At 47.6% G+C, this 15,369-nt stretch overlaps 1 protein-coding gene across 15 annotated transcripts in view; it reads right to left on the bottom strand.

Moving 5' to 3' along the window:
- LDLRAD4 (low density lipoprotein receptor class A domain containing 4) overlaps positions 1–15,369 on the bottom strand; it is a 606,571-nt gene that overhangs the window by 23,718 nt on the left and 567,484 nt on the right. For all 15 annotated transcript variants that reach the window (XM_074340417.1, XM_074340421.1, XM_074340425.1 and 12 more), the window contains one exon: positions 12,106–12,260. In XM_074340417.1, coding sequence (XP_074196518.1) covers positions 12,106–12,260 — 155 coding nt within the window. The remainder of the gene's footprint in view (positions 1–12,105; positions 12,261–15,369) is intronic.

Below are 15,369 nucleotides of genomic sequence, written 5' to 3'. Positions count from 1 at the left end.
TAATTATTCATAGTACTCTAAGAATCTTTTTTTAAATTTCTTGGACCTTTTATCTCTTGGATCTTTTCTACCTGAAGGATATAATTATAGCATTAAAGAGAGTAATCTGTGACCATGACTTACTGGGGCTTTCTCTGGGAGCTGTGGCTGAAGCCTACTGCCTTGGGTCCATGTGACCATGTATGAGGCCTCTCACACACCCTGAACCTTCTTGGTTTTATGCTCTCAGCTAAACTCTCCTTTCCACACTTCAGGGACCATAAGATCATTAGATTTGCAGACTGGAAACAGCTAATAAAGTGTTTTTCAAACTGTGAGTTGCAACCTCTCAGAGAGCTGGAAAATCAATTTAGGTGGGTCACAACCAGTATTTGAAAAAATGAAACAGAATAGAAAATATTGTTTTCTATAAGGATTGTGTGATAATCCTTATTATCGTTTTCTATAAGGATTGTGAAACTTTTGTCCTAGTTGTGTATATGAGTATTGTGATATCAATGTGTTTCTTACTGTTCTGCATGGTCAAAAACAATCTGCAGGTCTCTGATCTAAGCTAATTATCCCTCATTTTACATGGGAGGAAACTGAGGCCCAAAGAGAGTATATTACTCGCTGGACGTGACACAGTCAGTTTGTGGAAATATAAGCCCATTGCTGGATATTTTGGCTTCTACCCAAGGGCTCCTCCCAATGAATGAATGTATTGTATGACCTCAAATATTTGGAAATCTAATTTTCTTCCTGTCTCAGGGTGAGAACTTCACAGCATAGGTAAAACTGACCTTTGGATATTCAGCAACACCTTTACCTTCTGATAAAATCAATTTTCTTTCTTCCCTTTTCTCATGCAACCTCTCTACCATGCGACTGCTTTAGTATCACTGTATTTTCCACCCTAGATGGCAGTAACAGCTTAGATGTAAAGGCAATACCTCTAGATGTCAATGACTATGTTCTTTACATCATCCCCCCTTTTATTCCTCCGTAGGAATGCATCATCAGAGTTCTCAAGTCTCAATATTTCCCTCCCAACTCTATTCAATCTAGGCCACATCCCTTAAGATAAAGACAAATCATCCAAGAAGTATGTTGGGAAGAAAAGAAAGGGAATCCTTTATGTTTCTAGAACAATACGATAGATCAGGGAGGTCTATAGACCCTGAAAAGCAAGCAGAAAAGGAGCTATGCAAGCGCCTTTCCAGGGCTTGGTGCTGGGGGAGAGTGAGCAATTAGACTTCATGAGAAGCCACCCTGGGAATTAGAAAGCTCAGGGCAACAGGGAAATGTGGAACCACACACTATCAGCATAGGTAGGCACAATCACCTCCTTTAAGGCATGAGAGGAAGCTGAGACACAGGAGTGAACGCTTTTGCCAAGGTCATAGAGTTCGTAGGGGATTAACACAGAGCCAGATCCCAGCTACATGTCTTGGCATCTTTTGACAGCTCTAGGCAACAGCAAGTGCCATTCAGAATTAGAATAATTTAGAAAACTTGTTTTTCTCCTCAGAATAAACCACAGCAACTTTCAAGGACTAAGTAAAAACAAACAAAAACAGACTTTACCATTAGATTATTAATGTTAATGCCTATTTAAAGGGTTATTAAAATTTTTTAGTTTATAAATTTTATTTTAGCATACTTTGGTCACAGTACAAACCATGTTCAAATGAGTTACCTTGGAAGTCAAGTCTATAGATGCTCAGAATATTATTGGATTTGTCTTCAGCATTAGTTTATGTGAGCAGAGGATGTTTTTTACTTGTAAAAGTAATACATGAATACATTCTTATTATAAACATTTTAACAACACACACCAGGTTCCCTTTGTCCACCTCCTCCCAGAGGAAGCTATCAGTTTGCTGTGGGTCCTTCCTGACCTTTCCCTACAGAACTTTGTAACTTGGACAAAACCATTTTTACTAATTGAGTCGCATTTAGCTTTGCACCCAAATTGTATCATTTAGCTTGATCAGCCACAGTATTTACAAGATTTAACTCTAAATAGATTTTGGCTGGGACCCAAAATCAAATCCATTCTCAGAGAACAATTAAGAAAAAGGAGGAGCTGCCATTACTGAGAATGTGAAAAATAATTTTCCTTGAAACTTTCCAAAAAAAAGTTTTCTGCAAGTAATTTCAAAACTGTTCTGAGCAACGATTACATAAGTAGAAGGATATTTGAGCTATTCATGTTGCTTTAAAGACAAATCTTGGCTATTAAAAAGGTCTATCTACCTTTATTCAGATGAGAATCTGCTGTATAACTATGGCCAAGCATGCTTATCCAATTTTTGCCAGCAATTTGGCCTCCGGTTTCTCTTTCTTGAAGGGGGACCTTCTCATTTTGAAACTGTTAAAATTATCAATCTTCTAATGCTTCAATTAGCCACACAAAAAGATACAACCTTTTAAATGACCAGTCTGGCAGCTTGACTGTGTGAACACCCTGGCTTATTCAGAGAGAAACAGCATGACTGATGGTAGGAAACCTAGGCTTGGAGTTTACAGTAGGCACTGACTTGTCCCTTGCAGTCCCTCGATACTTGGAAACGTAGTTTTAGTGGCTCATGAAATAATGGAGAATTGTTATTGAACAAAGTTGACAACAAATACCCTGGTATTATGGTGCAGCAAGAATCTGCCTTACCCACAGGGAAACTGTCCCCTGCCATCTTTCATCTCAGCCTGATGCTAAATGAAGCCTGTGGCTCTCTTCTCTTTAGTCTGGAGTGTCAGAGACATGCCTATTATAACTGCATTATCAAGCCCTTTAGTTATTTTTTTTTTGTACCTAACTGAATGAAAATAGTTCATTTCTATCATTTTAGAAATGCTTTTCTAAATGCAGACTGAAGGAGGTAGAAATGAGAAAAGGCAGGTTGGTGCACAGTGGTCTAGCTCTTCAGTCACAGTGTGAATGAACTGTGTGTGTGTGTTGACTCCTCCACCCCCCGTGTCCTTCACTGGACCTCAGGACACAGCCTATGGGCTTCTCAAGCACAGTGAGCTCTGAGCCTGCTGTGGTGGATTCCTGAGCTGCTTCTCAGACGTGATCAGAACTGCCTGTCCTCAGGCTACCCCATTCCCAAGACCAGCAGAGAGGAGCCCACAGCCAACTCTGCCCTCTAGGCCACATATTCTAGCCACAGAAAGGAAGGTTGTGCCTCGGGAGATGACTGGACAGCAAGGGCCATGAAGGAGCACTTGAGGCCCGGTGCAGGAAGTGCTGTACTCTGTTGGACCAGACACACTCAGTTAAACTACTAATCTTGTAGGAATGCTCCTTACTTCCACGAGAAAGTTCGCTCCCATTTTTCTGGAAACAGTGGCCCTCTTGGTCTATCTTTTGTCTTCACCTTTGTGGTAGAGGCATGAATACAGAAGAATATTTCTCTCTAAAAAATAATCCACATAGAGAGATGGGACCACAGCAAAAAGGTGAGCACTGGTCCATCTCGAGTGGCAGCTGCTTCGCAGCCCCAGCCTGGGGTTGCCAGGTAAGAATAGAGGCAACTCCGCTGGTGGCCTGATATGCTGACTTTTCAAGAGAAGATCTAAATTCCAATTTTTATGTGAAATCTCAGTTTTACAAGTTCAATTAAGTTTTGTCAAAATACCCTGTGGGGCAAACCACACACACTGGCCATACCCCAGGCCAAGTCTACAGCTTTTGCAGGGAGGGTCTCTGGGTGTAGACTTCCCAATACCAGGGCACATACCATAAATCCATGTTTCTGGACCAGCACAGCTGGCGTTTGCAGTCCTCATCCTCCTTCCCAACAGCTGGGGGACAACACAAATGGCCTTCTTCCCTGCATCCCCCCATGGAGCTAGTGTAGCATTGGCTGTGCTGAGTGCCATCCTGATGCTGCTGTGTCTCCACAGGGAGGCCCAGGCACCCACATTTTCACAACTGATTTAATCCCTGCAGCAGTTGGTAATGAAGAAATGCCTGACGTGACTCCTTTTGTTAATTTTAAAATTAAAATTGCTGTTTTTATAGGTCAAAATGGCTGAATATCCATGATGTCAAATGGTGCAAACTAAGTAAAATGTTCCTGTCTCTCTGCTGTTCCTCAGTAAATGGTTGGCCACCTTGGCCTCACCCACTGTTCACTGAGCCCTGGGCTACCCAGTGGGTTCAGCTGGCCCCACTGGGCTGGGCTATCGGCTGTCAGAAAAAGCCGCTCAGGCCTCCCCCAGCGCTGGCAAGAAAGGCTCCAGTGACTTGTGCAAACATCTCTCAGGGCTGTGTCTGGAATATTTATGCCCCTTTATTGTTTTTCTATTACTTGGTGGTCTAAGGTAATGAAAAGAAATCTAGACAGTCTCAAAGCTCTGAAATCACATAAAATAAGCCAAGGCTACTTCAGAAAGAACACATCTGGGTTTATATCACAAACCCACTCATTACTGTTTGTCATAATTTACTTTTTCTGTATTTAACTTTCATTTTCATTCGGAGATGGCTACTTCCACTAAATTCAGAGCCAGTACTGGCCCATCCGCTGGGCTCCCTGGAACAGTATGTTAGAGACATTGTGGTGATGAAGGCTGATCGGCCTTAGCTGATGCAAACTCTCTCTATTCCTCCCTTGGCCAGAGAGGAGCTGGCACAGAAGTTGTGTGCTTCCAACAGGCACTGTTAGAGCCAACAAGGGAGGAAACCCAGGGAGATGGTGCTATATGAGGAAGATGGGGCGGATAAAGTTGGGCATGAGGCCACCGCCCTCACTAAAGAAGGTGCCTTTGACTGAATAAGAAAAACCTTCCAGAATTAGGGTGAGCCTGGTGCTTAGCTCAAAGGCGCAACTGATCCAACCCACCATTTTCCAGAAGACGCTCTCTGAGAACCAGGGATATCCAGAGCTACTAAGATCCTATGTTATTAATCTCAGTTTCAGTTTTCCTTTTTGGTTTAAGTGGAAATCTCATTAGTGAGGAGAGGAGCAGCTCAACTAGGGTAGCGAAGTTTACTCAACCTAATCAGAACATCTACATGTTCAGCAAACCTCTTTCTCAAAAACAAAACCCAACTATTTCCCTTTATTTTTCCATCTTGACTGTCAAGTAAGTCTTCCAGCAGAAATATATACAAATAAATTTAACCAACAGTGTTAAACCAAGTCACCATAACTTGATAAATTAGATGCCCAACCCTTCTTGCATCAGTCTAAAATAAATACACTTTTTACTGACATCCTCATGGAGACCTTACATGGTTCTAGAACAAACAGACCAAAAGGCCCCCAGAAATGAGTGGCCCCCAGCAATGCACAGGCTCACCCATGGTGAGGGTGGCAGTGGGTACCCATACCCACAACCTGCCAACTAGTTGGATGCTGCAGCCCCCACCACTCAGGCTCCTCGGAAGGCAGGATTTAGATATCGGCAAAGTGAAAGGCACTTCAGGAGCATGCAGGAACTCTGCCAATAGACGTGAAACCACATACACAGTAGCAACCACAAATACATATCCACCTTTCCCCAAGGAGCACAAATTGGCACAATGCCACAGGCAGCCCAGCAGGCCATCACTGACGTGGTCTGTCAGTAAGAGCAGAGCCTGTGCCACCATGCCATGACTGTCCAGCCATGCCCCTGCCTAGCTCCCTCTAAGCCCTTCAGAGGAGGAGGCTGCTTGGCACAGGCAGTCACCTTGGGATGCTAAGGAAGGGCCACCTGGAAGGGCAAATTGAAACTGCCCGTGCTGAGTCCTTATGCCCCATCCCAAACCTCTCCTACAGCTTACATCTACTTGGTATATAGCCCACCCAATATAAAAATGGCCATTGAAGACTATTGGCCTTCCCCAGCAAAACTGAGAAAATGCCAATTAGTATTAGCAGTGGATGCTGCTGATGGTGGGGGTAGGGAAGGTCGGAGGCAGAGCATGGCAAGGACACACTGCATTGTTTCTTCATTATCTTGCTCTGTGCCTGGTTCATGTCCAGTGAATGACTGAATGAACAAAGAAGGCAGAAATCTCTGGGAGAAACTGATTTCCAAGGCAGAATCCCAGACTTAGACCCTCTGATCGCCTAAGTTCCCAGTGGACCCACAACATTTCCTGCTGAGCTTCTGGGAAGTGTTCTCTTTACTCTGTGGAAGCCTCAGAGCCAGCCATGAGAGATCCAGTTATATTAACAGGCAACCTCTTCTAATAGCGAAATGCCTCTGGGAATGGTGGTGTTCAGCACCTGGTGAGGTCAGGGACTTCCCACTTTGGCACCACTAACATTTGGGGGCAGATGATTCTTTGTTATGGGGGCTGCCCTGTGGATTGCAGGATGTTTAGAGCATCCCTGTAGCACCTTCTCCTCAAGTTGAGACATCAAAAAACATCTGACATTCTCAAATGGCCCCTAGGGGGCAAATCACCCCTGATTTGGAACCAAGGGTGTAAATGAATCAGCTTGCTCTCCCAGTATGTATTAAGAGAAGTGACATTTCTTAACAGAAGTTCTAGGAAGGATATTGGTAACTGGGAGTGTTGTGCAGGCTGGCCTGCGGGGTCTCAGCTCCCGCTCCCCACACAAGAACGCAGGATATGGTGAGGCCAAAAGGGAACCCCCACGGAGCCATAAGTAGGGGAGTCATACCACTATATTCTCTCTGGCGGCACTATACTCTCACTGGAGGCTGGATCCACACTGTCCGCAAACCGCCATCCACGCTCGCCAGCCCAGCCGCCATCTTCTTGCTAGGCCCCATCTTCCTTTTCTTCTCTCCTCCCCTCCTCCGTAGCCGCAGCAGTTATATTGTGGCCAATGGCTCACTGGTTACAGCTGACGGCCAACTAGCCACAGCTGATGGCCATCCAATCACAGTTGATGGCCATTTACTACCTGAGCCAGCACCTTTCTATATGAGGCTGAGAGCCTGGAAACTACTTTCTGGGGCTCTGCCCCCACACTCCACCCCTACAGGCTCTCGCCTCACAATCTACGCGACAAGCGTCTTCCGCGAGGGGACCTGTGCGAGGAGCCTGGGGGTGAATGCAATATCCTGGGCACAGCCAGGCTCTCTGGGCACAGCCAGGGTTTCTCAGGGCACCACCAGTGCTTCTGGGCACGGCCAGACTTCCTGGACTTCTTAGGGTACCACCTGTCTTCCCGGACACAGCCAGGGTTTTCAGGGCACTGCCACTCTCTGTGGGCACAGCCACACTTCCTGGACTCAGCCAGGGCTTTCAGGGCACTGCCACTCTCTGTGGGCACAGCCACACTTCCTGGACACAGCCAGGGCTCTCAGGGCACTGCCACTCTCTCTGGGAACAGCCCGACTTCCTGGGCACAGCCAGGGTATCTTCAGGGCTCAGCCAGACTTCCTGGACTCAGCCAGGGCTCTCAGGGCGCTGCCACTCTCTCTGTGCCTCTCAGGGTACCCTGCTGGAACAACAGCGACTCACAGTTAAGGTGCTTACATATTAGCAATGGCAGCCAATCAAGACACAAAAGCAAATATCCCCCAGTTCCACTAACAACAGTTCCCAAACAAACAGTCAAGCAGTCCATTAAATTAGGGATGGAAGGCAATTCCCCATAATCCATAGTCATTCACCAGGGCTGTCCTGGGGGTGAGGGATGACCTTGACCTCACCCTCATCTCCCACGGAGGACTCAGCAAGCGTTACCTCCTGGGACTACAAGTCCTGCATCCGGGCTGCCTGAGCAGGAACTTCCCCGGCCCACAGGGCTGCAACGACCTTCACTCCCTCCGGCCTGTGCTGGTTGGGGAACCGTCCACATCTTTCCACCTCTCCACGGGGCTCCATCTCTGCAGCAGCTGCATGGCTTTTCCTGTGCTGGTGGGAGAACCGTCCACGTCCTCCCACCCCTCCACGGGGGTCCAGCTCTCCGGCAGCTGCTCCTCCTGGTCTTCCTCAGACTGAGTGCTCACACGCACAAACTGCTCCACCGTCCTTTGGAGAGCTTTGGCCGGCACCACACCCTGCTTACGAAGCTGAGCTTTTTATACGTGTAAACTGCTCTAGTACATTCCAGAGAGTTTCAGCTGGCACCATACCCTGCTCGCTGCGCCATTTGTCATGCGGGAGACCCTGCTCGCTGCACCATTTGTCGTGCGGGGCGGCCTTGGGGGTCTCTGCTCCCGCTCCCCATACAAGAACGCAGGATATGGTGAGGCCAAAAAGGAACACCCACGGAGCCATAAGTAGGGGAGTCATACCACTATATTCTCTCTGGCGGCACTATACTCTCACTGGAGGCTGGATCCACACTGTGGGGACAGAGCCCCAGAAAGTAGTTTACAGGCTCTCGGCCTCACGTGGAGGAGTGCTGGCTCGGGTAGTAGATGGCCGTCAGCTGTGGCTGATTGGCCGTCAGCTGTAGCCAGTTAGCCAATTAGCCGCTAATATAACTGCTGCGGCTACGGAGGAGAGAGAAGGAGAAGAGAGAAGAATGGGGGCTAGCAAGAAGATGGCGGCTGGGCTGGCAAGCGTGGATGGCGGTTTGCGGACAGTGTGGATCCAGCCTCCGGTGAGAGTATAGTGCCGCCAGAGAGAATATAGTGGTATGACTCCCCTACCTATGGCTCCGTGGGTGTTCCTTTTTGGCCTCACCATATCCTGCGTTCTTGTATGGGGAGCGGGAGCAGAGACCCCGCAGGCCTCCCCGCACGACAAATGGCGCAGCGAGCAGGGTCTCCCGCACGACACACACTGTCCGCAAACCGCCATCCACGCTTGCCAACCCAGCTGCCATCTTCTTGCTAGCCCCCATTCTTCCTCCTCTCTTCTCCTTCTCCTAGCATAGCCACAGCAGTTATATTGTGGCCAATGGCTCACTGGTTACAGCTGACGGCCAACTAGCCACAGCTGATGGCCATCCAATCACAGTTGATGGCCATTTACTACCTGAGCCAGCACCTGTCTATGTGAGGCCGAGAGCCTGGAAACTACTTTCTGGGGCTCTGCCCCCACAGCTGGATTCACACGATGTGCGACCTGCTGTCCACTTTTCTGCCAACCAACCGACTCCACTCGACTCGACTCACCAACCAGCGTAGCCACTGCAGTTATATCAGTGGCTAACTGGCTACAGCTGACGGCCAACTAGCCACAGCCGATAGCCATCTACTACCCGAGCCAGCACCTTTCCACGTGAGGCCGAGATCCTGGAAACTGCTCTCTGGGGCTCTGTCCCCACAGGGAGCCAAGAAGCCTGGTGGGGAAGCACATTACTGGGTAGGAGGAGAACTACATGTGAAAGTGTGGTTGCACCCAAGGTATAATCTAGATTTGTATCTGTGTGCAGGAGAGAAGTCAGGTTTCCTCCTCACCCTCTCTCTTTCCTTTCTGTATTATGAACTAGGCGAATGGTCCTAGTCATGAAATGGAGCTATGTAGTCTGGGCCTGAATTGTCTCCATCACTGTGTAAAAATACATCTTGGGTTTGTGAAATGTCGAATAGAGCCCATTGCTAAGCTGTGCAATATCCACATTCCTATTTATCGAGAAGGAAAATCCAAGCCTTGAGAAGCAACAGTATCTGTAACTGGTCTCTCAAAGAAAAGAAAAAAGAGCACACTAGTAGCAAAGGAATTAAACCCTATGTTGTGTGCAGCCTGTATCTCTACAACCCCCAGCTCAGAGCTAGGATTGAACTCTCAGGGGCAAAATTTTCAAATGTTTATTAACAAAATTAGGCACAGACAGTGATAAAAATGTCCGCGGACACAATCACTAGCTATTGATTGTTTTCACTTGGCCGTGCAGCGTGTAGCCCTGAAGGAACCTCTGAGAGTCACTTAATTACTTTCTTGATTTCAAGAAAGGGAGGCCCTGCTGCCCAGCAGTCCCTGGAGGAGGGTGGACATAAGCAAACTGCTGCCCCTGAAGAGGGTCTTTCTAGAGACCCACTTCCAAATGAAATAGAAGACATAGTCCAAGTAAAAATGTACTTAAAGTTTTGTTTTTCTGCCTTTGCAAAATTGTCTTCCTGGCACCCCTCTTTGCTGGTAAGGGTGTGACTGTATATATACTCATCCCATCACCTGACTGGGCAGGGAGTACCCAGTCTGGGGTTGGAGAACAGCGAGTAGGTGCTAAGGCAACAATGGATGGGGACAGTGAAAGCAAGCATGGCCAGGTCTACATTGAGGTATGGCCGAAGGAGGCACCTCACCCATGCAAGGCAAGGCAAGTTAGGTGGAAGAAAGATGATCCCTGAAACAAATTTGAGAGGAAGATAGAGATGGATGGGGCCCAGGCACTGGGTAAGCAGTTTGAATTGTCCCGTTGCACTGACTCCAAGCAAACTTTGGGGCTTGGAGCAGAAAGTGTAAGATAGGGAACTTAGACAAATTCATGGCAGGTATTCCCTGGAAACTTGAGAGCTGCCTATTGATGATGACAACGAGTGGGGTAGCTTTACCTACTTCTCCTGAAGGCTGGGGGGTCGGCATTTATAATCCTTGCATTAAGGCTTAGGCAAAGCAATGATGACCGATCCTTTTATAGTTCTGACACTGCTGTGACAAGATTTCTCTCTGTCCTCTCTCTTTAAAATTCAGGAGAATTATGAGTATTTTGTGTTCAGCAGAATTAGTTCTGTCCTTCAGGTAACAGAGCTGTCCTTGTACAACAATAGGGAATCTACAGGCATCAGGATACCAGTGTTCAGGGAGTCAGGACCCTGCAGGTACTAGACTGCTAGGATAACAGAGGGCCCACAAGGAAACCATCATCGTATAATGAAAGCCATGTTAACAGGGCTGGAGGGGGCTTGTGGATCCAACTGGAGATGTGAGAAGACAAAGGAAGGCGAGAGCAGAGGATGAGAGAAAGCAAGAGGGAGAAAGGGGTTCTTTCTTAGGATTGATCCTGGTAGCCACATGGCATCCTGTCTCATCTCTGTGGGTTTAAAGGGTGGCACACAATAAAGTCATCCCTTCCCTCTCCTCTGCATGCCATGGACACAGAACACTCAGTAAACCTCAATTCCACCCATTGGGACAGCAGAGCTTATGGCTTACTGCAGCCCCAATGAAGCATAACTCTGACCTCCTGAGAGGTCACAGGGGCTCTGGGCTCAGCTGCACCATACCCTCTAAAACAGCTGCACCCCCATACTCATGATGGTCTTCCTAAGCCAGTTACCAGGCAGCCCTGGTCCTGACACTCTGAGGGGCTGAGTGTTGTGGGGTGGGGGATAGGATCCTGCCTCCTTTGCCCACCACCAAAGCCAAGAATTTATAAGTACCTAAACTCACGCTTCCCAAGTCTTTCACTGAAAGCCACCAGAATCAAAGATTGAAAACCAGCTCAGAGCAGAAAGTTCCAGTGGCTCTTGGTCGCCCAGGTACAGATCATGGAGCAGGTTAGCTGAATATCAGTGTTTTATTTTCTAAAGGAGGAGTGTGATTCAGAGCAAGAAGTAGCTAGAAACCTTAAAAAACCTGAAGAGCCTCACTATGGGTTGTTCTGTGAGTCCCCTACACAGCCCAACCTGCCGTGATGCACCTGAGGAGGCCCCCTGCTGTCCCATGCCCACTCTCCTAGCTCGACCACGCCCTTAGGTTGTGGAACCCCCTTGGCTTCTTACAAGCAGGTAGTGAGCACAGTGTGTTGTTGATCACTGGAACACCTGCCAGACCACATTTAAGAATAGGTCTCTACATAAGAGCAAGGATAGATCTCACAAGTGTAATGTGAGTGAAAGAAGGCAGGCATCAAAGAGCACCAAAGAGCAACAACTGATTCTATTGTTACAAAGTTCAAAAGCAGGTGAAACTAGTCTGTGCTGATAGCCATCCGGGCAGTGGTGACCTTGTGTGGGGCATACTTGGAAGTGGGGCCTGAGTGTGTTTCTGGGGGCTGGTCATGTCTTTTTCCTGATTGGGTGCTGGTTACACAGGTGTGTTCAGTTTGTGAGAATTCACTGAGCTGAACACTCACTATGCATATGCTTTACCATAAGTATATTAACCTTCAATAGAGAGTTTTCAATACCTCTGAACTGCAGTGGGCTGAGACAAGAGCCTGTTCTGTTTCATTGCCCTCACGGACACCCAGTCACACTTTTAGAGCCCGGGACAGAGGCCTGGGCAGCACCGGAAGGGCCCAGGCTCACACTTACCGCCTGTAGCCTGTCGTCTTGCCTCCTGCTATGACTCGGGCGGTTGATGAAAGATCGCGTGGACACTTTGTAGTGATTCAGCAGGCAGACGATGACCATGACCATCACCGTAACCACCACAATGATGATGAGGATCTGGGCAAATTCCAACTCCGCTGCATTGAAAGTGGAAACTGTGTTAACCACATGCCCCTTTGCATCATCACCCACTCAGTTCTCCAGATCCCATTTTCTCGAGGCACTCTGATCATGACAACCACCACACATTGAAGGCCTCATGCATGAATCTGGTCCTCACAAAGACCTCATGAAAGAGGACCTATTTTTCCACAGACCTGCTGCCCAAGGCCACGGCCAGACTTTGACATTCTAATAACATTTAAATGAAGGGAGACCCATTTTGGGGGCTCTCTTTTCAACAGATTTCTAGTGTTTGGTCTAACCTTGGTGCTCAGACACACCATGACTTTGCAATTTTATAATGAGAAGGGCCTTAGGAAAATGTATTCCATTGGCCCTGCAAAACCTCTAGAGCTGCTGTGCTGTAATTGACCAGCCCATGAAACTCAAAGACCAGACCAGTGTGCATGCCACAGGCTGGGTGCCGCATGGCCTACCCCTTCCCATTGGGCAGGCAGGTCCTTGAGGGCCATCTCTTGGGGTATGAAAAGCTTTTCTTCCCCTATACTCCATTCCTGCCAGATGATATCCTTCTTCCGTGCCACCCCAAGGAGAGTTAAGAAAATCTTTCAAAACCGAAGCTGTTTCTCCCAGTGTAATCACTCTGGAAAAGTTAAACTCATCTTTATGGTTGAGTCAAGTTTTCCAAAACACATCTATACAGGATCCACATTGTACACCGAAGGGAAAATACATGTTGATATAAAGCTCAACCTCCTATCCTCAAAGGCTCTGCCCTTGGAAGTAATTTAGAAAACACATCTCCCCTGTCTCCAACCCTGTGGGCACCATATTTCATGAGCAGTCGGGTCACCACTGGTTTTCTGACACCATCATTACAAGAGATTTTCAAATTCCACTAACACATGCTTCACACACGAGTACAGTGCCATGGAGCTACTTCTAGAATAACAGCACATTGAGCTGGCAATTAGAGAAGGAGGTTATTGAAGCACTTCAGTTTTGCAGGGAGGAAGCAGAGGCTCAGTCCTCAAGGTTAGCCCTGGAACCCAGACTTTCTGTTTTCTGGCTTCTAGCTCATGGCTCTGCTGAGTGTTGCCTGTCTGATTTCCTCTGAGTCTCCCCACACACTAAAAAGGAAGTGACTGTCTGTGTGGGGCCTTAATTTAAAGAATGAGAGGCTCAGGAAAAGGTGAGGAAGACAAGGCACATCTTTGGTGTGAGGTGGGGAGGTGTGGGGTACAATGAAGGGCAAGAGAAAGAGGGGTGAGCTCTGTCAATTGCACTAGTGCCTTGAACTTGCAACACATACATGCATGAACACTCACACACACATATAAATGTGCACACAGACACACACATGAATGCGTGCATGCACACATGGGCTCACACTTGGGATGATGTAAAAGGGGACTGGGTAGCACCATTCCCCCCAATATCTGCAGCTGTGTGCCTCCACCATCCACACCCTGGGAACAGAGAAGCAGGGGATGGGATGAGGGTAGATGGAGAGTCTTCCTGAACTCTACCATATCCTGTCCTGTGCCACTGTTTTCCACTCCTGCCCTCGGCCCCCACATACCCAAGGGACAATGATTTACATAATGCCTTCTGGACTGAGCTAGACTGCACTTGACACTGGGCCTATAGTGGGGCTACCTAGAGGTGCGTGTTGGAGAGCGGAGCTGGTTGTGAGGAAACTGAAATGCTGAGCCCCATGTGGTGAGCAGTTGAAGCCAGGTAGCTTTGCCGGGTGCACTCAGCTGGCAGTAAAAGGGCAGATCCCAGTGGGCACAGCTGACTGAGGAGGCTGAGGAGGCAATGCTCCAATCAGCTCTAGAAGCTGGTGATCAGCAAGACCCAGGTGCTGGGATCTCCACCCCACTCCTCATAGCGTCTTTGCTCTGGGCACCCCTGAGGTCTAATGGCTGATTGGCAAGGCCTCCAGAGGGTCTGTGTACCCAGTTCAGCCCTACGGGCTTGAGCACCTACTTACTGTGGGGAGGAAGCCCCCAGGGAGCCACCAAATTTCTGCATACCCAAACCCCTCCCAGGGATTATCAGAAATCTTCACGATGCGAGCCTCCTGGAAAAAACAAATTGGTCCCAATCAGAGGGAATAGGATAAGGACCTTTACATTTGGGGTACAGATATAGATGTGACCTCATTTATCCTCATAGGCTGTGGGATGTGTGGCATGCTTGTTAATCCAGAAACACTGTCTTCATGACTCTGCTTTTTCATGTCACCTCTCTATGCCCATGTCTTTTGGTGCCCATGTCACATGGTGCCTGTGTGAGGCCTCCCTGGCCATGCGGCTGGATCCCTTATTTCATCACTTATGACACAAGATGTGACTGTATTGTTTCAGTCTGTCTCTCATATGAAACTATGTTCAGGAACCTACTTCTATTTATTTTGTATTTTTGGTGTCAGGCATGGGGTGGTGCCTTGCAGGTAGTAGTTAAGCAACTTCATCACTAGGGGGCGAATCAATGAATGACTCTGGAACACATACACCAAGGCAAAGAGAGGGTTCTGGGACTCATGGCTCCCCCTGCACATGTGTGCTCCCTGTGAGGACAGCTACTACTGACAGCACTGAGGCCTACATTGGCCAAAGAGCACAAGTTGTGCAGCACAGTGGATCTGTGAGGATCTGTGCAGAGCAGCGAGCTACCAACGCAAGGACTATCGGCCCAGTGATGAGCAATTACTGACCCAAGCAGGGAGTTAATTCTGCTTAGGTCAAAGGTAGCTAGTGAAGCATGAAGACTGAACACAAAATAATGTCTTGTTTTACCAACCTTTATTTTTATTTTGTGGATGAACAGTAGAGTGTTCATATGCGTAAACTGGCTTTCAAGTTAAATCACACCCTGGAATTGACAAATGTTTTTGTTTCTCAAGAAAATTTCCTTGCTTTATGGCCATGAAAAGAGAGAAAAGTGATGATTACAGTGAGGGTTCCTCCACAAAGTCTTCATGAGTTAATTCTTTATTTGGAGAATGTTTTTCTAGGTCATCTTTTCCTGAATATGGAAAGCTATGCAGATAACCATTTATAGCAAAGTAATTCAATTATGTTTCCATAATTCTATGGACATATTTGGGTATATTTG

The sequence above is a fragment of the Rhinolophus sinicus genome, linkage group LG09 (genome assembly GCF_036562045.2).
Source record: "Rhinolophus sinicus isolate RSC01 linkage group LG09, ASM3656204v1, whole genome shotgun sequence".
Classification (NCBI taxonomy): domain Eukaryota; kingdom Metazoa; phylum Chordata; class Mammalia; order Chiroptera; family Rhinolophidae; genus Rhinolophus; species Rhinolophus sinicus.
Note: the sequence above shows the minus strand (reverse complement) of the source record. Positions and strands in the feature narration are given on the sequence as shown.